Source organism: Anser brachyrhynchus, assembly GCF_964034855.1.
Source record: "Anser brachyrhynchus genome assembly, chromosome: 1".
In the NCBI taxonomy this organism is placed as follows: Eukaryota; Metazoa; Chordata; class Aves; order Anseriformes; family Anatidae; genus Anser; species Anser brachyrhynchus.
The window spans coordinates 113,461,946-113,485,614 of NC_137694.1; the positions used below are offsets into that span (position 1 = coordinate 113,461,946).

General features: G+C 42.1%; 2 protein-coding genes across 4 annotated transcripts; one reads left to right on the forward strand and one right to left on the reverse strand.

The window, feature by feature from the left end:
- Positions 1-3,129: 3,129 nt before the first annotated feature.
- On the reverse strand, positions 3,130-6,876 carry MIS18A (MIS18 kinetochore protein A). 3 transcript variants are annotated; one of them, XR_013942523.1, is made up of 5 exons: positions 6,598-6,875; positions 6,461-6,527; positions 6,183-6,305; positions 4,794-4,876; positions 3,130-4,046 (listed from the first exon to the last, which is right to left on the reverse strand). XR_013942523.1 is itself a non-coding variant. In XM_080570436.1 (5 exons), the coding sequence occupies exons 1-5, from the start codon at positions 6,827-6,829 to the stop codon at positions 3,966-3,968; spliced, it is 597 nt and encodes a 198-aa protein (XP_080426562.1). In that variant the 5' UTR covers positions 6,830-6,872; the 3' UTR covers positions 3,130-3,965. The 3 variants fall into 3 exon arrangements, 2 of the variants coding, with proteins under 2 accessions (XP_080426562.1, XP_080426563.1); XM_080570436.1 differs by having other exon boundaries at positions 4,794-4,887; positions 6,598-6,872; XM_080570437.1 differs by lacking the exon at positions 3,130-4,046 and having other exon boundaries at positions 4,793-4,923; positions 6,598-6,876.
- A 128-nt stretch (positions 6,877-7,004) lies between these two features.
- MRAP (melanocortin 2 receptor accessory protein) lies at positions 7,005-23,224 on the forward strand. Its single transcript, XM_080570451.1, has 3 exons — positions 7,005-7,698; positions 12,750-12,849; positions 20,805-23,224. The coding sequence occupies exons 1-3, from the start codon at positions 7,593-7,595 to the stop codon at positions 20,917-20,919; spliced, it is 321 nt and encodes a 106-aa protein (XP_080426577.1). The 5' UTR covers positions 7,005-7,592; the 3' UTR covers positions 20,920-23,224.
- Positions 23,225-23,669: the final 445 nt, after the last annotated feature.

Here is a 23,669-nt window from a genome sequence, read left to right on the forward strand (position 1 = left end):
TAACAATACATTCCAATTTTTGGCTCCATTTAAAAGGAGCCAAGTGTTCATTCTAGGCATAACATTATCAGTTCTTGTTCATCAGACCATATGGATATTGAGTAAAAACCTACTAGGACTTAGCTCATTTTGCTGCTTTCTTTGTTATTTTTTTTTTCCACTGAAAATTTTCATTGAATGATTTTCTTTTACTTCCTCTTTTCTTTTCAGTTATGGAATGTACTTTCTGCAATCCTTTCTTGCCCTGAAGACTTGTGAGAAGGGTTTTCAAAGGACTTGCTGCTTTTTATACAGAGAACTTGACACGTACCTACACTTCAGTGCCTGCTCTGGTGTTGTTCCCCATTCAACTGCATTTTGTGAGAATAAGTATTTTATTCCAGAAACAATCTGCTATGTCAGTTTAGTCTCTGGTAACTGTATCAGACAGTTTGCCCGTCTACACAGGACCTAAAGGAATGTGATGTTCAAATCCCTCTGGAACTAAACTGATTCAGGTGCTTTGCTCCTTTTGGAATCCACGCGTCTATTTTTGTCCTGCTCACTCCCACAGTATCAAGCTTTCCTGTCAGGATATTATGTGCCAGTTTTCTCTTTACCTTCTGTTCCTTCTGCTCTGGCACATTTTCTCCAGTTCAGGCTCTCTTTCCAGCTTCTTCTATCCTATCAGTGTTGAAAAGGAAGAGTCATTAAATGGAGGTGGTTTTCCAGCTAGCGGATTCTCAAATTCTAAACATGGATAAACATCACGCATTAGGGGATTATCGAGGAGTGAAGGTTTCCCGCTTCACATATTTACATCAGGTCTCTAAACAAGGATACTGCATTAGTCATGAAAGGAGCCCCTTTCCCTGCCTGTGGAGGACAAACTATCCCTTTATTTATTTTAAGCTAAGTAGTTAGATGTAATAGGTATTTCAGGCATTGACAATCTAGCAAAAAGTACTCAACAGGCAAAAATAGAATGATAGGACAAGCAAAAGTCTGAGTTATGCTTATTAAAAACTGAAATTAGGCACTCTGAGAACATTAAGATGAGAAACAATTCAAGACCTGCTCTTCATCTTGAACATAACCTATTCACTAAAATAGAGTTCACCTGTCTATTCCCCCCTTCAAATACAGTTTATAGAAGCTCCAATCTCATCTAAGCCAATTCCCATTTTCATCTTTCTTAAGCATGTGAAGATCTTTTAGCATACCTGTATCAGCTTTCATGTTTTCATTTTTCTTCAATTGACAATTCCATGATGCATTTATTAATAAGCTGCAAAGAACATATGTAACACGATCCATTCATAAATATTCATTCTTTATGTACTGGATGTAACATCTTCCCCACTCTCGATCCTTTCCTCCTGGTGGATTCTGTACATGCAAAGTTTTGCTTGCTGTTCTTATCAGTGCTTTGGAAATTGTTTTGAAGTTACAGAAAAGTGTTTGAAAGTTTGAATATATCAAAACCTCAATTTTTAATTTTCAGAACACACATTATATCACTTCCCTCTCTAAAGAGCATACAGAGTAAGCTATAAAGGACTGTTGTATTTGGAACAAATCCTGCCGTATTAGCTGCATACAGAGTTCAAGAACTCAAGAAATGAGGTGGTATGTTTTTCCCCTCGCATTGCATTAATGCATAAAGTGCCTGGGACTGGTATCAGGAAGCATACCATAGAGCATGCAGAACCCCAGTTAAACTCCCTATTTATCCTGTATTCAAGGATAGAAACTGGGCATAGAAGGAACCACCACCCAGTAATAAGTACTGCTTATTAGGCAAGAAGCGATACCTTTTATATGACTGTACACTGTCCATCATGCTGGCTCACTAAAATTTCATTACTAGCTTGAGCTGTTTAAGAAACTACAGCTTTCATTAGTGTTTAAGAATGGTTCGCTGGCGGGATTATATTTCTGGGATTCCTCCATCGGCAGGTATTTTTCCCATAGTAGCTGGAAAAGATAGATAGTTATGAAATGTACATGCAAGCAAGCAACCATTTTTTCCTTTGAATGCTTGCTTACATGTATACATTTTACTTTCATTATACATAGATCATTAGCATGTCTCCTACATATTACTATCTAAACAAGTCACAGAAGGAACTCAGGTGATGAATCTGTTTGAGAAATAGCTCTCAGTCACAGTTAGAGGCCCTCCACATGCTTAATGGAGAAACATGTTTAAACTACAGGTACTGCGTGAGGATCAGCAAACTTGGCTCTTTCCATCAAGGGTAGAGCTAAAATGCGTGTATGTATGTATGCTCAATGTCGTTTAATATAAGAACACACTTGAAAACCACACCAAGGTTGACAACCGTTAGTTTACTCATTCTCTCACCTCTAGCATAGCAGTAATTTGGACATCAAATAATCAGAAAAATATTAAGTTCATCTTTGTCTCTCGCTGCTTCTTGGTTGGAGGACATTAAAAAAAAAGACAGCACACGTCTTTGCCCCAGTCTTTGGTCAAAAACTTGGGCATGTTCATGTCTGAAAAAAGGAAAGTTCCACAGAGATCCTTATGAGCTTAGCTTGCATGCCTGCTCCCATAGTACTTGATAGAAAGGGAATCCATGTATTAGAAAACAGGTTATGTCTGAAAAGGCAGGCGTATCAAGCCATAAAACGCTAGCTCTCCTGACAAAAATGTACTCACTATACAATGAAAAACATCTTTAATTAAAGGGCAGAACAGTTTGTGGTTCTCTTCAGCCATCCAGAAAGAAGTCTGCAATGTAACTGACCAGCAAAATCATGCTTCAGAAGAAGCTGCCTCAGAACAGATACTAGAGTAATTTGATTGGAAAGATTAGCACTATTAGTGCTTGTGACTTAACACCTGTCATGAAATTGTTATAAAGTGATTTAGTTACTTGAACATGAAAGGCTAAGACAGATGATCAGAACAGGACAAATAGAATGCTACTTCAAAACAAAACAGAAGAAAGGGGAAGATAGAGGGTGGGGTGTTAGAAAATGAAAAAGCTTTTAGAAAAAACAATACTTACCAGTAGGAAGAAGAACGGGAAATTTACTCTAGGCTTTTGGAGAAGACTTAAATTAGCAGTAATAAGATTAGTGTTGGGTAATGGGGAAAAGAAAAACACCATTATTCTTCCCTTAGACTATTTTCACTTGCTCTTCTTTTGTTTTATTGGTGAAAAAAATAAATCACTGAGAACACAGACACCAGGTCAGAAACTCTAACAGTTAAGTACACAGAAGAACAAAGTAAAAGCCAAAATATCTACACTGAAACAAAGTAATGACAATCATTCTTAATTAACATTGAATTCACTGCTCAAACATACATCAGGCTTTGCTTAAAGGTGTGCTGCTACCAGCCTTGGTTGTTTTCCTTCCCTTGAAGCTGTCACACACAACCTTCAATATTGCATGGAAAGCCATTTAATCAAATGCTTTTAAAGTCTTCTTTACAGTTATTTCATTTTAGCCTTGAGCTAGCAAAATGTTACTGGATTATTTCTGTCTCTGAGCACAGGTCAAGCAAAGGCTTGAGACACAAGAAAGTGACATATATTGCTACTTCAACTGAAGTCAGAGTTTTATTTTTCTTATTTTTAATTAGTTTAGAAAGGATACAAACCCAGTTCAGCAGATATAGGTTTGCAGCGAAATTAGGAGATAAATGCTTTGCTTTCAGAGGTAAAAATTTAAATAAATATTTACATATGAAACAGAAGTCTATAGAAACACCATTTAAAAATTCTTCTTGGGGTATTCTCTTTAGAGGAAACTCCTCATCTGTGGTGAGGAATTGTAGGCAGTATTGTTCTACTGCAACATGAGCCACCTTTGTCTTTCATTTCTTCGCTCAGCTTTCACAGTGTTCCCACAGATTCCAACGCATTAGAAGGACAAGGTTCACACGCATCCTTCTCCAGCAGTTAGTTTAGATGCAGGAAGTTTTCTTTCAAAGATTATTGTGAAGAGAATCAGACATTATTGTGAAGAGAATCAATATTCGATTCAACAGCAGTCAGTCTTGCCTCCAGAGCCTTTAGTATGGTGTCTGCCTGTAATGAAAACATGGAAAGATGATTGGTTAGAAACAGAAATCAACAACACAAAGAACAAACGTAGATGTCAGCAAGAGCCCAAATTTGATGATGCATCACCAATTCTATTTGATTCTATTCCTACTACATCCATAGTTTGAAAGTTTACTCAACTTTAACGCTAACTCTCTACGTACTCAAAACTATAATTCTCTTCAGCCTTCCTTAGCATCAAATTCATGCATTCACCTCTTGCTAGACACCTCTCTGCTTTCAGAGCCAATCTGATGATGCTGTGCTCCCAACTGTCCCCAGCTGCAATCAGAACTGCTTTGTGGAGCAAAATACCACTCCTTACACAGTATCTCAATACAAAGTAAGAGCAAAAGCACGAAGTCAGTTTAAATGCAAGACAATCCTATAGAAGAGACGTGATTCAAGGCTGAATGAAAATGTGAAGGTTGGGCCTGATGATCTTTCAAATACCTTTCCAACCCAGGCCGGTCTATGAACTGCCAAGTCAAGCTGTCTTTCTAATTACGGACAGACAGGAATCTAAAGCTGTATTTGATAAATAGAAAATGCCAATTAACGTGAACATTAGAAAGGAAGTTACTGAAAGCCTTAGATAATCAAATAGCACGAAGTGATAGCATATGTTAAAACCCACAGAGTTGATCTGTTACAGTTTGCTCTGCAGGAACAATTTAAGGAGTATTTCATAGTGGTGACATACACAAAGAATGATGCGAGATTAAGTCTTACCCTTTCTAGTGCTTCTTCCAAGGCAGCTCGACTTTCGAGAGTTAAAGGTTCTTCATCAGTAACAGCCTGCTTTTCTGAAGATCCTAAAACGTAACTGATATGCTACAGTTTAGATCATGCACTTTTCACTCTGAAGGCAGAAGAATGAGCGTAAGAGTGTAAGATTCATCCACCATTCTCGATGATTATAAGATTACGATTAATACACTAGCACAGTAGAAGAATGATTCCAGCAACAACAACAACAAAAAATTAGTCATCTTGCAAACAAACTGTTTGGTGGAACGAAAACAGTTTTCTAAGTTCAAAACTACCAAGGCATCATCACTTGGAGAAGCCAGAACTCCAAAAGTTAGTCAGTGCTACAGGACACCATTAGAAGTTACAAAGAAAACAATGAGAACAATGTAGCACTAGCTGTGAGAACTAGCCATTATCATTACTCTCCAAGAAAATGTCACTTTGCAACCATGTTACAGTCCTCCAGAGACTTTTACTGCCATGTAAAAAGCAAAATATCATAGTTGTGGAAAGACGAGAAGATAGTATTCGGAGTAGAAAGGAGAACAGCCACACAGGTTCAGCAGAACAGTCTGAAACTTAGTAAAAAGCAAACATGCTAAAACAAGCCCACACAGGAGAAACAGTAGCTTATTAGTGTTACTGTAGTAATGCTCTGATAAAAGATAAGAGTGTGGGGACTGAATTCTGGATGTAGTTATGGAGGAACAATTTAAGACCAGTTTCAAGTGCTACAAATCAGATAAAACCAATATAATGGCAGACCTTCATTTTCTAGACAGTTTTTGACTGTAAAACAGTTACATAGGAGTACACATTCGGTCTTAAGATTTGCTTTTACCTGCCTTCTCGAGGAAAGAGAACACCAGCCAATGCACCTCAGACCTCTGCTTAAGTTCTGCTTAAACCCCCGTGCCTGTGTTCTCTGCTGATGACACGCACCTCCAATAGTTTGGAGCCAGGCATATTTTGTATTACCTATGACTGCAGGTAGTCAGCAGACTGCAGGTATTACTTATGACTGCAAGGTCTTTTTCTGTTGTCTAGAGCAGAGCACGTATGTACTCACTTCTGAGAAACTGAGAAGGAACCCTCCTGTGTTGTTTACAGGAATTTTCACAGGATGTATGCTCTTTCTTATACAGGTGACCCTGCTACTTTCCTTTTCTAGGATTTGTCTAACATTACACAGATGGTGCAGCTACAACTTCAGCGCCACGATGCTAGCAGCAGCAACACAGAAAGCTGCTCTGGAACAAGGTGCAGAAACAGCTCTCCCTACGCGCGCTAAGAACGTTAACAGCAGCATTCTTCAATATGACGCCTGGAGAGCGAGGTTTATCTTAGCGATAAGACTCCTGCCTTTACCTTTCAATCGAGTCAACGCTGAAACAGAATAAATCCCTCTTGTAGTCAAGATGCTTCGGGGTGCATCTGTAGATGTTGCCGAGCGTCATCGAGCAGCCAGAGCAGAACAACGTTTCAATCATGCTTTAAGGAAAACACATAACGCTTACACAGGAAGAAAAATAAAGACAGAAAGCCCCCGGTGCCCACCCTTATTCAAAAAAGGGGTCACCCACTGTGACTTGGTTTTAGAGCATTCAGGGCTCCTTCGCGCTTGCCCCCCCGGCACCGCGCCTCACCATCCGCACTCGCCGGGCCGCTTGGACAGCTTCTGCTCCTTGTCCACCGAGACGCTGGCGGAGGCACCTGCGGGGAGGCGAGGGGAGAGGTGACCAACGGCCGCCAAGGGCCGCCAAGGGCCGCGCCCGGTACTCACTGCGCAGCAGGACGCAGCCCGTCTCCTCGTCGTTGGTCACCCAGCTCAGCGTGTCGCCCACGGGCCGCTTGCAGCCGGCGCACAGGAACACCATGGGCATCAGGTCCTCCTCGTCGCCCTCCGCCTGCCCGGCCGGCGGTGGCTGCGGCTGAGGCTGCGGCCGCCTCCCCGCCGCCGCCGCCGCATCCCACCCGCCGCCCACCTCCAGCAGCGACGAGTCCAGCTCCGCCATGCCGCCCGCCTTCGAAATGCCCGCGCCGGAAACGGCCGTGACGCGCTTCCGCCCGCCCGCTGGAGCCAATAGCGTCCTCGGGGGGGCGGGGACTCTGCTTGTGGACACGCCCCCTTCCCGTAACCACGCCCACTCTGGCACATGGCCACGCCCCCTTCGTGGCCACGCCCCATTGAGCGCGTCTCCCGGTTATGGCCCCGCCCCCTGGTGCTTAGGCCCCGCCCCCTCCAGCCCCTGCCTTGAGGCAGCTCCAAAATGGCGGCCGGGGCAGGTCGCTGTGAGGGGGCTTCTGTACAGGGTGTGCTCCATGGGGACTGGCGCGCTGCCCTCTGTCAGGGGGACCTTAAAATTCCCCTCTAAGCACACTGTGCCCAGAAATTCCCCCAACCAACCTCTTCCCCGTAGCTCCCCAGGGTGCCTCGTTGGTTTCTCAGTCTCCACGACCCCGTTGGCGTGCGTCCATCCCATCCCCAGCCTGCTTGGCTGAGCGTTCCCCATGTCCCTGCCAGCCCCAGGCGAACACCCTAACAGCCCTCCGGGGAGCGAGGGTCACGCCTGAAGGCGGCTGTCCCTCTTCTGTCAGGCGTCGATATCAATTTCTGCCAAGTGCTGTCCGGCACCAAGGCAGTCCTTGAGCTGCGGGGTGATTTACACAGGCATTGCTTACGCAACCTCTTTCTGAGGGCGCTGAAGCACAATGAGGGGAAAAAAAAAAAAAAGTATTTGGTTGGAGTACTGAGCTGGTTTAAAATGCACTCCTGACATGGCCAACAGAACCAACTCGTCTGAGTACTTTTGGTCCTATGAGTATTACTGGGACTACATAGACCCGATCCCAGTGGATGGAAGGAAGCTGAAGGTTAATAAATGTAAGTACTGCTGAGCGGTAGGTGCCGATCCAGCACAGGAAAAAACAGCGGGCAGAATGTTGCAGAGCTTGTCGCCCTGACTTGATTTTGCTTCTTTGTAAGAAAGAGTTATGTGTACGTGGTCTGTATGGACTGCGTGCCCAACTGCCTTACCTGCGCTGTGCCCCAGCAGCACTTACTGCTAGCAGTGCAGCTCTTTGCTGTGCCTCACAGTGCTTCAAACTGTAAGGCTGCTGATATTAACTCTTATTTAGAAGGACAGATTATTTTTAACCATTTGCTAAGTGTAAACCTTATGCCGTGCAAACCTGTAGTGTGGGGTGTGAGCTACCTGCTTGCTGCTCCCAGAAAAGTTGACTGCATGAGCACAGTTTTTTGTAAGACTACCCTGTTTTGTCTTGGGACGTACGGCTTATATTACAACTGATAAATATTTAAAACCTTGGTAAAGGAAGACGTTTGTGTTTCCACTAGCCAGGAACAACAAGCTGAAAATATATTCTATTGTTTTTCCTCCTGTGATTTACTGCTACTGAATTGTAAGATGAAGTAGTAATATACGTTATCATCTAAACACTTGTTGCCATGAAAGCTGATTCTGCTGGATTTAGGAGTTTATTTTCAAAGTGCCTAATGTGACATAATATTCTCTGAATTCAGCTAGGGACAGCTAATTCAATTTCATACTTGGTTTTGCACAATAGCATAGCGATGTATTTTTGCTATTAAGTCAATTTTTTTCTAATGTAACTGCGTTGGTTTGGGTTTACTAAAATAAAATCAGTTGTGTCATGAGGGATTAACTTAAACAGTTATAGCTGGATGGATTGATGAAGATCGGGAAGAATATATAGGCATGCTTGAGCCGCTAAGGCTGTGGGCAATGCTGTCCTGAGATTCCTATCAAGTCTCTCCCTGTGGTTGTATCCTTGTCTGAGTGATACAGCTGTGGGCTTTACTGGTCCTTATTCAGTTAACTGAAGAAAACTGCAACTACATGGGTATGGTAGTCACTGCCTCTAGAAAAGCTTTTTTGTCCACTCTGATGAGCTTAGCATTTATTGCCTCCAACTTTTGGTACCAAAAGTAACATACCTTAAATAAGGTGGTGTAAATATCCACAGCCCTCCGTATATAAAATCCTGCTCTAGAATACTGCAGAGCAACATTTGGTGCTGCTGGGAACAGGCAGGTTATGAGCAGCTTTACACCACTTTTCTAATTCTCGTAATTTTAAAGTTACGGCAGATAATTGCCCCCAGATTGCTCCAGGAAACCTCTGAAATGCCAACTATAGCAGGCTGTAAGTCCCCTGTATGTGGCTGGCTTAGCAGAATTCAGGAATCTCAACTTTTTTTTTTTCCTCATTAATATCATGTTTTTAACATATGGAGTCCCTGATAGATAAGAGGCGTGGAGTTTGTGTTGCAGCATTTCCCTCCATGGTCATTTATAGGATATTTCTCTTTACCCAGCTGCCTGTTTTCTTGAAACTTGTAGAAGTTTTGCTTCTGTGAGAAGATGCTCCCCGTCTGTTAAATTTAATTGAAATTCATTGATAGTTTCATAGAGGAAATCACCACATACCTATTTGAGTGCTTATGAGTGATCTCATAAGCCTTATTTCAATTAAAAACAAAACAACAACAACAAAACAGAGTAAACCATTCTCTTACTGATTTTTTTTGTATTCGTTCTCTCACCCTGAAGACAGAAGGAAGTCTGACACCTGTCAGGTCTTTTTGTATTCTGAGGAGGTGACTTATGTGACCATACTTTGTGTTTACACATCCAATCTGCTCCTTCAGCATCTTCAGCTCATTGACTGAATAACAAAGGAGTGGAGGCCTCCCAGATATAAAATCTCCTACAAGTTCCTACAGCTGATGGTTGAACAATGGAGGAAGAACATTGTGAACGAAGACCTCTACTGACCAAAAAGCTGCAGGCAGAGATCGTGCCCTGTTAGGCACCAAGAAAATTGCCCTTAGGCTCAGCATTGAGAAACAAATCTGCAGGAAACCAGGCTTCCGTATTTCAGCTGCCCATCTCCCAGGCAAAGAAGAAGAAGAAAGAGGAAATAGTATGGTGTGGGATATACTATTTTTCTTCTCTGCAGGCTAATGTTAAGGCAATTTGTGTCCCCTGGGGTGGCTGCTTATGTAAGGTATTTCTAGGCTGCGTGCCAAAATGGAGCTCTGCTCCGTGATTTGTGACTTTAAAAAGCCCACGTTGGCTGTATCAATTTCTAAATTACAAATGTTGGGTTTGGTTTCCTGATAGGCAGGGAAGTTAAACTGATGGTTTGGGGGTTTTGTGCTTCCTATAAAAACAGACATTTTTCCGTGTCAGCGGTCCAGGAGGAATGGACACTGCGTCATCTTAGTACTTTTATTCTTCCTTCTCCAAATACCATTGGGACAGCAAGCTATAATAATTTTGCAGCTGGTTAGTTTCTTCCTTGCTTTGAGTAAAAGGGCTAGTCAAGCAATGAAGATACTTCGTAGGTTTTCCCGTCTTTACAAAATCTTTACGTTCATATATTTTCAAAAACTGCTGTTGGATTATTGTCTTCATGTGCTTGGAACTCTGTAAACAAACTAGATTAAGCAAATCCTTGCCTTTTGTGCTGAAGATGGAATGTGATAATTTCTCCTTAGATAGGGCCATAAACATACCAAGTTTGGCAAAATGTGTGATATCTCTAGTATTAAAATATCCACTGGCTTGACGTTCCAGAGGGCCTCTGGCGATCGACTGCAATGGGACTTGAGCACTTGTTTAGGTGCATTGCAGAATCAGCCCAAATAGATTACACATTTGTCATAACCCTTGGGATGGAATGATAACTCCCCAATTCTATCTTGCCCTATATTTTTTTTTATTTAATGTAAAACAGAGTCCTGAATCTCTGCACTTTCTTTCCTCTGTTATGTGGCCTGTCCCTGAAGCATGGTGAGAACATGTTTGTCTCTTGAAAATGAGCCTAAATCCAGCTATAACGACTTGGTCTTGCTTTCTGTTAGTAGCATTGTGCACTTCTATCTATTTTGAATAAAAATAATAAAAAGCTTAATTGGCCCATGAACTAATTTGATATTTAAAACATATACACACCCATACAAAAGGTGACTGTAAAAGTTAGCAGTCGAAGAGCTTTTTATAGATTGTTAAAATATGTTATCCCAGTTCAGAAAAATCCTAATTGCAAGGCTTTAAAAACAGTCAGGAAGTTTCTGTTTATCCCTCGTGAGTTCAAATTTCCCCTGAGATCTGAAACAAATTCAATTAGCTTCAGTGAATTCCATGGATCATACTAAAACTGCTCTTAAAAGATGAAAATAAAATAGCTTTGGTATGGAGTGCTATAAATTCCAGCTCTTCACTTCTGTCCACTTGGCTTTGAGCACTTAAATACTGAGCTTTTCAAAATATTCCTGGATCATGAGCTTTTTGGTTTTGGTTTAGTTTTTTTAAACGGAAGTCAACAATTCTCCCTCGAGGAGCTGGGACTGGCCAGTAGCACCCAGTCACTGTCTCCCCTAATTTTTGGAAGAGTAGGACAGAATATTTGCCCTCACATCCTAACTTACCTTCCTCTGAATTAAAGCTCAGGAAAACTTTGTTTAAAAGAGGGAGCATAAAATAAGCTGATGCTCCAGAAGTCATTTTGCACGTTCTCATTTCTCAGTAGCCCAGCCAAAATTCAGCTCTCTGATAAGACTTCCGCTGGGTCAGCTCTAGTTTAAGGTTTAAAGGAGCTAGAATCACTCCCCCTAATCTCTTGGTGGCTCTGATGACAACACGTTCTGAACTTTTTCACAAAGAAACACCTAATCAAACATACTGGACCTGTTTCAAAGAACATGAATGTTTTTTGTCCTTTGAGATAGAAGATTTATTTTATCCTGGTCAATATTTGTCTCTGGAGTCAATGACCCTTCTTTTTCACCTCAGTCTAAGTGGGTAGCCAGTGATGAATTCAGGGCATTTCTCGGCTTGTGCCCTGCCCAACACCCAACCTTTCCAAGGCTTTAACTGGGAAGTTCACCACTGCTCTGATCCCAGGAAGGAGCATTTTGAACCAGTGACCAAATGTGCTACTGGGGCAGGAACAGATTCATCCCATCTAATAGCAAGCCCATAACTGAGGCAGTAATTTCAGCATTTCCTTAATTCCCTAATCCATTAAATTCATTCATTTTCTTAATTCATTAAGGACCAGCTCCCAAAACTGTTTCTGAGCCCCATTTGCACTATTTTTTTTCTTTCACTAATTTAAAAAACAAACAAAAACAAGTTTTCATCTGGATCGGAGATAGCAGCAGCGGCAGGACCTTAGGTTGGTTTAAACCAATTCTGAACACGTACTTCAGTGCTAGGAATCCACTTACTTGTTCCTTAAAGAAACCAGTCCTGGTGAAGTAGGCTTCATTTTGAATAATTTCATGATGATGACAAGTATTACAGCTGGACAGGGGACAGTCCACAGTCTCTTCCACTGGACTGTTGTGTTAGGAGTGCTTTTCATCATGCTTTCCTGTGTGAAAGTCCAATATTTCTTAGTAGAAAATATTTTCAAAGCTAGAATTCCCTCCCTAAAAGCATCCTCTTAAGGGTCACGTGTAGTACCTTTTCACCGGAGGGCACGATATGGCTATACACGGAGCAGCAGCAGCTCAGTCTTGAGTGCAGCACTGCTGACAGCACTGTGGTTTTGTACAAGGAACTGTGTTCCCTGCAAACAGCCAAAATGGAAAAACATCCTAAGTACTCAGGATTACCTTTCAAAAATATGCATAGTCCTAGTCACCATCACACTTACTCCATTTTTTCCAGCCTTTCCCCAGCCCTGGCCATATACTCTCACAATAAATTGTTAGGAGGCTCTTAAGACTTTTAGCAAATTGGCACTCGCACTCCCCTCTCTCAGGGGCTTAATTAAGTTGAATTAGTTCCATGACACACCTTTCTTACAGATCATAAACTATATTGCTGCATTTTGCATTTGCTGTGTTACCAGTGACAGAATTACTGTGTTGTGTTCACAGATTCTATTGTCATAGCCTTTTGGGTTGGACTTGCTGCCTTTGTGATGTTTCTTTTCCTTATTTTGCTGTATATGTCCCGCTCTGGATCAAGTCCAGTAAAGTAAGTACAATCAGAAGTGAAGTAAGTATATCTAAGCGTGATAAAACTATCTGCATGAAACATTCATTCGCTGCTTCGAATGATCCAGCAATTACATTCAACGTTTATAATTGCACACCGAGATGACACTTGTTATGTTATTATTTGCTTTGAGTGTCTCTCAACCCACTGCTATTCACTGTTGGTATTAATCACCTGGATAAAAATATGAATTCGTAACTGTTGGGGTTTGCTGATGAGAGAAAGATGGGGGAACAGTAAAGCACAAGGATGGGCAGAGAAGTCCGGTCTGCTTGGTGTGTTGGCAAACAATACACATTTTACTTATGCCAGCTATCAAGGTTGTGTATTATAAAAGTAAGAGTGTCTGCTTTACACACAGAATGAGAGAGTACCCCACATAAAGCACACCCAGGAAGGAAGTGGGAATAATGATGGTAAAGTAGGTGAACATGAGCTCCCAATGCAATCCTGTAAGACTTGATTAAATTAAGAGAAAACTTACTAGTGAGATCACAAAGGTAATAATATTATGTGTGGCATTGCTTAGACCATTCCAAGAATACTGTACGTATATTAGAATACACTCTTTAAAGGGGGGTTTAAAGAAATTGGGAAAAATTGGGGAAAAAAATTGAGATCCAGAAAATGTATCCTACAGTGAGAGAAATATACTCAAATCAATTAGTTTCTCAAGGAGCAGCGGCTCAAGGATGCTCATTATGAACTATCTGTTTCTATCTTTAGAACAGCTTTTAGTGTCCAAGAGCCCCATGATAACAATCAAAGGGTACAGTGCGGTAAAGTATTAAAATGTAATGGCTGGAAGCTGATGCTACTCAAGCTCAGAGGTACCGCATGTTTTATCTGAGGGCAATGACTCACTGGAACAATTTAGAGTGGTATATTAAGTTGGTTGTGATTAATTCTTTTTTTACTTGATGACTTAATATCTGAAAAACACACAGTTGTATTCATCCCAAAATTACTGTGAGGAGTCAATGGGCTAACGCTCTGTGTCCTGTTGTGCAGAAGCGTCTTTCATGCCTGAAATAAGTGAGTGGCTCACTCCCTAAATACTTTAAAGTTATTGGAATTTAAATTAACTCTGTGAAAATACTGATGTATCACTCTCTGAAGATCTAGGCTTATTTCCTATTCTTTTCATGTTTTGCAAATCCTGGCAATAAGTCTGGCAGTACCTTCCTTCCCAAAGGTGGCCCATATCTGAACTGCTGTCCTTCAGCATAGTAAGCCCTGGGTAAAACTACAAACACACTTACTCAGAGGCAATATTAATCATTTGGAAACGTACTTGTGAAATGACTTGAAGCTCCTGCCAACCACGAGCACGTAGCATTCACAATACCAGTCAGCTTAGGAGTGAAACAGCACGGAGCACAGTCCAACTGGGTTTTCTCTTGGGCCAGAATCTCCTGGAATTAGCCTCAGGCCATTTCCCTGCAATTAATGCTTACAGGTGCCATTCTGTTACTCTTACCTTTGTAACTTAATTGAAATTTCAGTAGAAGTACTATTCACCTAATGGTGAGTTAAAACAGAGTTGGTTTTAAGCTAGTGAGTAGCCCCATAAAGCATGACGATAATTTTCAGGCTCAAAGAGTGTGTGCAGTACATGTAGCTCTGTAGAAGGACATCTAGATTTACAGGGAGATCCCAGATGGGCATGTTAGTGTCAGCCAGACTGTTTTTTACAGCTTGGCTTGACAAAACAAGGAAATATCCACCAGTGGCAGATAGGTGGAACAGCTAACCTGTTTTAGTAGAGTATTTCTACCCAAAGCCTCCATGGCTGAAAAGAGACTGAGTAAAACCCCCACCGGACAGGTATGTCCCCAGTCCTCTAGAAGATTACAGACCCTGTCCTGTGAAGAATGGGGTAGGGGCTGCACAGGTACCTGTAGGGGATGTGCCCGATGCAGACGCAGTGCCCACCGATGTGCAGCACCCGCGTGCTGAGTGGGAAGGTAGTTCTAACGCTGCCTGTCAACTTGAACTTTGTCTAAGGACAGGTTTCTGTTTGCAGCTTTCTACATTTGGTTTACTTTGTTTGCTGCTGGGTTTTCTGGCAAACACGTTTTATGCAAACAGGGATGCATTTGCCCGCTGCTCCTCCTAATCTGATCAGGACACAGAAAATTCAGCTCAGCAAATTAGGCAGAGGTTCAAGATTAGGTCACAAACAAGCAGAGGGAAGCAAGAGTATAATATGGCAGTAAAAAAAAAAAGGAACACTAATAGTCTAATTTATTGGCACCCTAAGGCCTCTGGCATGCTCACAAAAGGTAACAGCAACAATAAAAAAGGCAACTTGCCCAAATAAACCACAAAGCAGGAGGCAAGCTAATAATACAAGAAACACATGGAAATGGACATAAAATTACACGGTAACACAGGCCTGTTCCCATTAATTTTCTGTTACTGAAAAAAGTGGCAGAAGTCTGTACACATGAATATCTCGGTGTGTTCAGAAGACTTTTTTTAGAAGTATCTTTTTTAAATCACTTTTATATTATGTTACTGAATTAAACGCTGGGCTTACAAATACCCATCTTCACCCCCAGTATGTTCAGTCTTGCCCATTGAAAGAGCTGTTGAAGGAGGTTTTGTGGAAAGCCCAGGAATCATTAATGGAAAGCAGTATTGGATGAGGTTTGCTTAGGGCTTTAAAGCATCCTGTCTTATCATTTTTCTATGCTTGAAATACACTGAAAAAAAAATAAAAATAAAAATTTAGGACTGAAAAAATTATTAAACACTCCAAGTTTGCCTTTTTTTGGATTGAATTCTATTTGTTTTCTAACCACCTACTCCAATTACTCTTCTCACCATTCCAGCAATAAAACATAGTGAAATGCCTGAAAAAAATATCTTTCTGTTAACTTCCACCATCCTCCCCTTTCTTCTTCTTTTTCTGTAATCCATTCATTATCCTTGGCGTGAATATCAACTATATTCAGTACAGATATCTCCTTACTTTTTTGCCATGATAATTGTGACACCTTCACCTAACAAATGTACATGTACGTCACTGGTCAAGGCTGGGGAACTTTTACCTTCACAGTTTCTGTGCTCGTCTGTCTCTCTGTCAAACCCAGGGGCATGTAGGACGTTATGTTCTGTTTCAGCTTGCTCAATTGCTTGGTGAAACAAGCATGCTTTCACATCTGAACATTTATAGGAGCGTATCTTCTTGCTTTCACTTGTCCTCAGCTGACCGTCAAGCAAACCCCTACTGCCCTAGGTCAACTGTCTTTATTGTCAGCTGGATCTCTGTGGAGCCCCTGAAGATTATATTTTGGCCTTGTACGACATGCAGTGATCATTTCTCTTCTACCACTGTATTTGCTGATGTCTTAATATGTTGGCAAGGCTATGACATCTGCCACAGGATAGTCTGCTGACTTTTAGCTGCATATCCATACACAAAAGAAGTCAAAGTGTCTTCCAAAAGCCATATGCAATGACTAGATCTGCTTATTCTACAGCATAATCCTTAGATGCTGAGAGGTCCCGGACCCAAAGCTGAGGTCTGATTGCACCACACTCTTCTCTACAACACAAAATGGTTTGGTGCCAAGTCAGATGAGCAAGCTCAAGAGAGGGGCGAGGGCTGATCCTTGCAAGACAGCTGCAAGAAAGAATCCATGTCCCAGTCCCTTTTGTCACCGTTATGCCATCCCTACAGAAAGAAAGAAAAAAAACGGTTTGGGACTAATTATTTCCGATTCTTCAGCATGCCAAGGCAGTTACCACGCTATTGTAATCAACAGCCAGCACTAACATTTGCATCAGCTATATTTCTTACCATCCAAAAGGTATATCCAAATGACATATATGGTTCTGTTCTTATGAATATTTAGTGATACAGAAAATAAGGTTAGTGGCTGGAGACAGCTCCCACTGGAGGCTAGAACTTGATGCAGTGAAAGAGGGCAGGGAACGCGCCTTCCTAGTCCTCCTGGGGAAAACCTGTGTTCCCATGCCTTTCACTGGAGGCCATGCATCCCTGACAGCCGGACTGAGGCTGCTGTGGACGTCCAAAGTCTTCAGACAACCACTTGCCTCCCAGACAGTATAATGTAGGGGGAAAAAAAGGGAAGATCTGCGTATCTCATCCCTTACCAACATTTCTTGCTGTCATGGTAGCCTCAGAAGGGGACTCTACCAAGTGGCTCTGGACTCCTTGGCAGCATGAGCCTTGCTGAGTCTTGCAATAAGAAACCTGACTCAGCATTTAGACATTTTTCCCCCCAACTTCAACCAAATTTTATCCAATATTGCTGGGGCATACGATAACATAGTTTCAGGATCCCTCTTGCCAGACAGAGATGTGTGATTTGGCTTTAAAACGCTTGTTCTGCAGCCAGCTTTTGTCTCAGTTTGCAGGTGAGGGTTTCCTTCACGGACAGACAGATAACCACTGATTTGGTGGACAGACTGTACAATGTCCGTGTGCTCTTTCAATTTTCTGCTCCATCCAGATCAATTGCAACAGCTGCTTCATTCCTGGAACCAGGGAACTAATTTGGATATTTGACAGCTCAGGGGTTTTGATCTGTAGGATTAAAAAAAAAAAAAAAAATCTGTGGTAATATCCTAGATCTCACGAGGGCAGATAATTTCTCCTTTTTATTTTTTTTATTTTTTTAAAAAAATATATATCTTCAAGATTGTAATACTCATTAGTGAACAACATACCCACTCTCTCTCTCTTACAATAACAAAAAGTACCTATTCCTTTAAACAAAGACAGCCAACCTGATACTCAAGGTGCCAGTTTATATTCCTTCTGGTGACAGTAAGAAGTGTCGTAGCTTTACTTGGCCATGCCACCTTGTCTTTGGGGAGAGGGTTCTTAATAATACCACTGTAAGAAGATCATCATGAGAGGTACTTCTCTGATAAAGCAGGTCATGCTCTGCTCCCGTTCTCTGCTTTCTTCAGCCCTCTCTTCCCTATCTTTAGGACAGCTAAATCTTTAAAGCTGGCTTCCCATATGCAGTGTTCCTGGGGATCTATCCCAAATTCTCCCCAGTACAGTTTCTCAAACAGCAGATAATAAACTTTGTTTTCCTCAAGCCTCTGGTTTCAAGGGATAAAGCTGTCTTTCACGCCTCTGTCATTAGGAGAACTTTCTCTTCTCATGCTGACAGAACCAGATCCTTTTCATGTGAGGAGCTGTCAGACCCGGAGGAGCACAGGCTGTTGAAATGGTTAGCGATGAGCTGTCAAAGCTGGTTACAAGACTTCAGTCTTCAGAACTCAAATTACAGGGTCTTCACAGAGCAGCATTCCCGCTCCTGCCATCAACGGCTGACCACCTGGAGCACGCTCCGCACCTCTTGGCAGGCACCATGGCACCGGAGAGTCCCGTGACAGTCTGATGTGACGCTGGTACGGTGGTGCTGATGTTGCTCAGGGGGAACTAATCTCCAAGTGAAAAATAACAGTCTGGGGTCTTGTTTAGCACCAGCCACTGCCTGCGTGTGTGTGTGAACTCAGACAGGAAGAGAGGTTGCTTACCAGTAGTCGGTGTCCTTCCAAAGATCTCATGCATGATTGCTGTGGACAGACCAAACTATACTAAATATATGAATATTTGGAATTATAGGATAGTACTCCAGGCTTTCAAAGATAAGTCTGTCTCTAGAAGTCCATAAATACAGAATATTAATTCTACTTTGTTTTGTTTTGTTTTTTTTTCTTAATATCTCTAGCTTTTCTATGCTGTCACAATTTGTCATTTTTAGGGAGAGATTCTGAAAAATCTGCAGTTCTCAGTGAAGATTATTATTGCCAGGAATGAGGCTTTAAAATTAATTTTGTTTGAATAGGTCCATCTTACCTGGCTGCCCAGTCTGTACTATATCATCATAGACTCATTGAATATATGACTGTTTGCTCTTCCTTGTATCGTTGTATCTTGATCTGCAGCTTTCTTTCAGAGTGATTTTACAGGTACTTCCAGATCACTGGTAAAATGCCGAGCTGCATCAGGTGCCTATGGAGCCTGGCCTGAAACATCCACGGTGATCATTCTCCAGTTACTCTTTGAGCAGCCTAACTCACTTAACACCTGTTTAATGGGTTTTGGGCATACTTCTTTTTAAAGAAATCAGTACAGAATATTACGTTGAATGCCTTGCTGCAGTTCAAATAGCTCACATACGTGCAACTACCTTTATCTTCCAAACGGTATTCCCCTAAAGAAATGAAATCAGACATGTTTCACTGTACTTGTCTTTCTATAAAACCACACTGCTGGGGATTACTTTTTGTTTGTCCCTTGAAATACTTGTTCAGTTGTACCTTATCTTAGTTTTAATTCAATTATTTTGCCTGGGGCTGAGGTCAGTTGCACTGGCTTGTAGTGACCTGGCTTGACCAGTTCACTCTCTTTGGGTACTGGGACACCAGGGCCCTTCCATCAAATTTCATCTCATCAGATTTCTTCACTGTTCCAAGGATGGTTAAAGATTAACAAGAGCCAGCCAGAGCTCTCCTCAGACAGTTTGCAGGTCTCTGGGATGCAAGTTCTCCCACTGATTGAAGAATATGGATAGCTAGCTGATGATGCTTAGCTGCTTAATGGACTGGAAAGAAAGCATCCCGTTTTGGTAAGAGTATTTTTGTATTGCTTCTGTCAATCAGAGAGAAGAGAGATCCCTTGAGTATGCCTGCATCACATCAAAGCAAACTCCAAGTCTGCCTGCCTCCATCCCATGGTGGGCCTGTTGCTGAGACTTTGGGGTTTTGTTTTATTTATTTTTTTAATTACTGTAAAGCAAAATCCCTGCTGCGTTAGTTTTGTCAGGCACAGATATTTTAAGCTTTTATAAGTAATTAATATAAATTTGAAGTTACAAAGCTGATATTTTCCTTCCTCCAAATTATTCAAAATAATTATTTCCCTTTTCATCCCATTAACTTTATTTTGCCTTTTAGATTTTGTTACATTTGTCTAACCACTGAAACAAACATAGCTTTTAGTCAAAGATCCCCTCTTTCTTGTCTGTTAATCTGTAGCACCAGGACATGGATAAGACTTTTCAAAAAATTTCCATTTTCACTGGCACTTCTGGGTTATGTTTTTCTTCTCAATGTAATTTTCCTCCCCACCTTTGAATCCCTAAGAATATAGTAGTAGTTGGGACCATCTTGTGTTTAGCCATACAGAATGGAATTTACTGCTTTTAGTCCAAAGCTTATCTGCCATTTATTTTTTAAGGGTGAAGTTTGGGAAGCTGCTGGGAAGAGGAGACAGGGTGTGCTCTGCTGTTCTCATATCATCATCCCCTACACCGCACCACTAACTTGATTTTTTGGGCAGAACCATACATCTTTGCCCTGTTATTTGCATGCTGAAATTTTCCCGCTACCCTTGTCTTACCTTCTCTTTCTTGCTCAGATCCCCATCCCTCCTTAGACTGCCTTTTCCCAGTTCTAGTATCAGGGAACCTCTCCCAGATGTCACACATCCCTCTTGCTCTTGCACTCAATTTACACATCACTCCTAACCCCCTTCCTTTCCAGGACCAGCCGTGAGAGGTCCCTTCATTCTTGCTACAGAACAAGTCATAGCAAAGTTTCTGGTTTCCTCTTTAAAAATCCAGCTAAAGAACTGGATCAAGGGCTTAAGGGCTGGACTGAAGGTCACATGCTGAGTGAGGGAGTTCACCAAATGTGGCTCACAGCTCACAATTTTGCTGTTGGTCATACTCCATTTGCAGGTAAGGACATAATTCTGATGGTGGATAAAGAGGGCTGAAGTCCAGAAGCAACTCTCATGCTGGCTTCAATGTTTTTGAGTTGGAAGAACCATCGTCTATATTTTTAAAACATTAATAACGTACTTGCTTATGAAATTGCTGCTATCTATCTTCCAAGCTATGGTTTCTGATAACAGCACCTTTTTTCTTTCCACGTTACAGACAGGTGATTGTAGGGAACCAGGCAGAAGAAAGCAGTTCCAACAGTGAACAGCCTCATTGCGATGACCTCAGCAGCCCATACACAGACGCAGTTGCTCCTGGAACACCTAACTAACTCCCTTTCAGATGAAACTGGTATTCATGGAAGTATCTCAGCCTGAGCTAAAACTGGAACGGGTTAAACAAAAACAGCTGGACAGTCCTCCTGACTGTAGAGAAGATTAGCTCCTTAAGCTGCAGCTGAATTAGTTCAGGAAAAGAAGAAAAAAAAAAAAAAAGATGTCTTTCAACAAAGACCCAAACTGAAAAACCCTGGATGCTTAAAAGGAAGCACTAACCACTGTATTGGAGCAATGTTGCTGCAGTTGCCTCATTAGAACATTTTAGATTCTGATGATGCTGACTGCAAAATTTCTCTCTCTTAAGTAAAGATTCAAAATCTTCTTTCAATTACAAGGTGCAAAGGGTGTGCTGTCCACTGAGTGATTCTCATTAACACCCATTTGGCTGAGAGCAGATTTGCTCCTCCAGCAGAAAGTGTATAGCAGTTATGCCTCACGTCCTGCAAAGAGTCCTGCTTTGCTTACCTGAGCGCACACGGAGCCCTCTTATCCTCAGGGATGTCTGCAGGATCAGCCTTCACTTGGTTTTCTTGCTGTGAAAGAAACCACCAGCACATCGATTGGGCAACACAACAAACATTGTTTATAGTCACAGTGTCAGAAGTCATCTATTTCTGGCTCTGTCCTCAGCTCACAGTCTCATCAATTGCATCTTAGAGACACCTCCACTTGGCCATCCTCTGAAAAATAAGCAATAACGTCAAGTGCAACATCAACAATAAAACTTTGCTTTTGGAAGGGTTACATTTTGCTCCACCGTCTTAAAGCTCAGCAGTTCCCTCAAGGATAGAATATGCTTTGTATTTATTTTCCTATTGCAAAAATATATATGTATTCGAGTTAGTTAAAAATTATTAAAACACTGGTTAGCTATAACAGCCTTAAAAAAGCTAATGGCAGCATTCATTATCTCAAGTGACTGTGTCTTACTGAAAAAACTCATTAGCTTTACCAATTGCCCAGAAATAGAGTTTTGCTGCTAATAGCCAGTCCCCTTTTGCTTTCTCTTGGAATGGCAGGTGACAAAGAAACTTAAGACTGAACAGTCTCGAAATGGTATCTTAGGGCTACAACAAGCACAGCACTGCGATTGCGGAGTTGAGCTGTGGAAGGCAGCGAGGGCTGGAGTGGATAAAAGACCCCACAGAGAGCTGCTGGGCTGAGGACCACACAAAATTCTTTTGAAACTTGAGGAAAAACTTAGAAATTTCACCTCGCCAAGCAGGCAGCCAAACCTCCTCCAGTGAAGCACTGCCAGAGCGGCCGTACGCTGCGCTGGGAGCGTGGGCTGTGATGTTACCAGAGAGTGGGTGGGTTGGGCTGTGGTAAAAAAGCCTCAAACGCAAGAGACAGACCAAAACACCAGGCATATATTTGTGTTGTGTGTTGTTTTTTTAAAAAAAAAACTCCAATTTTTTAAATCTTTGAGGTAAACACTTCTGCAGTTTGCTTTTTGAGCAAACCGACAACCACTTTGGTTAGGCGTGGAATCCTATCAAGGCTTCAAGTCTACCAGGTCACGGACAGGTGGAAGAAATGAGGGAAGACTGCAGGAACTGAAGACACTACATGGACAGAGATGTGTCAGAGAGCCAAAGGTTTCCATCAGCCAACTCGGATGGCCACAACAGCCTTCCCCACCTCTCAGATACGCTTACCTCTTGGTGCTTCCCACAGGACACACAAATAACGGTGGTGGTGAAAGCCAGACTACCTTCTGTTTAGCAACAAAGCTCCCACTGACTTAAAGGAGGGGAGAATTTCTCCCTGGTCAGCACCAGCTGTCCCACTGCAAGTTGAAGTCCCTTAGCCCTGCTGGAATCACACCAGGAGCTTAAGAAGACCTCACCATCTCAACTCATTTTCCTCCTCAGGGTTGCATCAGCCCTGATCTAGAAATCCTCTCCAGCAGCAGGACTGCACAGCCTCGTGGTGCCATCAGCTCCATCCTCCTCCTCGCTGGCCCATGACAGGCCCCACACCTGCCTCTCAAGAACCTCATTTCCACAGATGGTTTCCAAGGGGATTTCTGAAACGTGCTGATGCTCCCATTCGTAACGAGGCGTGTGCTTGCAGGAGGTGCACTGGAATATGTATGTGGTACGTAACCACAGAAAAGGGTGTTATTTTTTTTTTCCTATAAAATTATCTGGAAATGTTCACAATGGCTTGGGAATTAAAAGAGATTACGATTACAGCTTTTATTTTATAAATACAAGATAACTTACAGGTGAAACAAATCAGCCATGGAAGGCATGTAGTATAAGGTATATAAATAGTAATAAACAATAAGCAAAATGCAAACCCATTTTACAACGTCTAACTTGGGAGGAGGGGAGAGAAATGCATTTCTTGCTGTGACATTTCCATGTACGCCCATTTCAAGGCCCTTTCAGTGCTCTGCTGTTCCCGGTAAGTACATTTGTTTCCCCTTCCCCCAGACTCCTCAGTTAACAGAGGCCTTCCCTCTCTAGCCTTCAGCATCCTCACCCTGTTGAAATGCTGCACCCATCAGCCAGCAAGGCATGACCCAAATCACCTCATGCTGCAGGTTCAAACAGTTGACGACCATAAAAATCCTACCCCAAAATGCACTGTGTCCCCCCAAGACATGACATGAGCAACTGAGCCCAGCTGCTCACAGTATGTGAAGTCCTTCCAGCACATCAGACATATCCTCACCTGCACACCAGCACCGTGGGGCTGAGATCCACTTAAACCCTGAGCCCCACCTGCACTCAAA

Bases quoted from the DNA above. Each gene is read 5' to 3' on its own strand.
- MIS18A (XM_080570436.1), bottom strand. From the start codon at position 6,829: ATGGCGGAGCTGGACTCGTCGCTGCTGGAGGTGGGCGGCGGGTGGGAT. The intron at 6,528-6,597 runs GTGAGTACCGGG...GCCTCCCCGCAG, and splicing joins GGGCTGCGTCCTGCTGCGCA to GTGCCTCCGCCAGCGTCTCG. The intron at 4,047-4,793 runs GTAAGACTTAAT...TTTTCATTACAG, and splicing joins TGGAAGAAGCACTAGAAAGG to GCAGACACCATACTAAAGGC.
- MRAP (XM_080570451.1), top strand. From the start codon at position 7,593: ATGGCCAACAGAACCAACTCGTCTGAGTACTTTTGGTCCTATGAGTAT. The intron at 7,699-12,749 runs GTAAGTACTGCT...TTGTGTTCACAG, and splicing joins GAAGCTGAAGGTTAATAAAT to ATTCTATTGTCATAGCCTTT. The intron at 12,850-20,804 runs GTAAGTACAATC...TCCACGTTACAG, and splicing joins TCTGGATCAAGTCCAGTAAA to ACAGGTGATTGTAGGGAACC.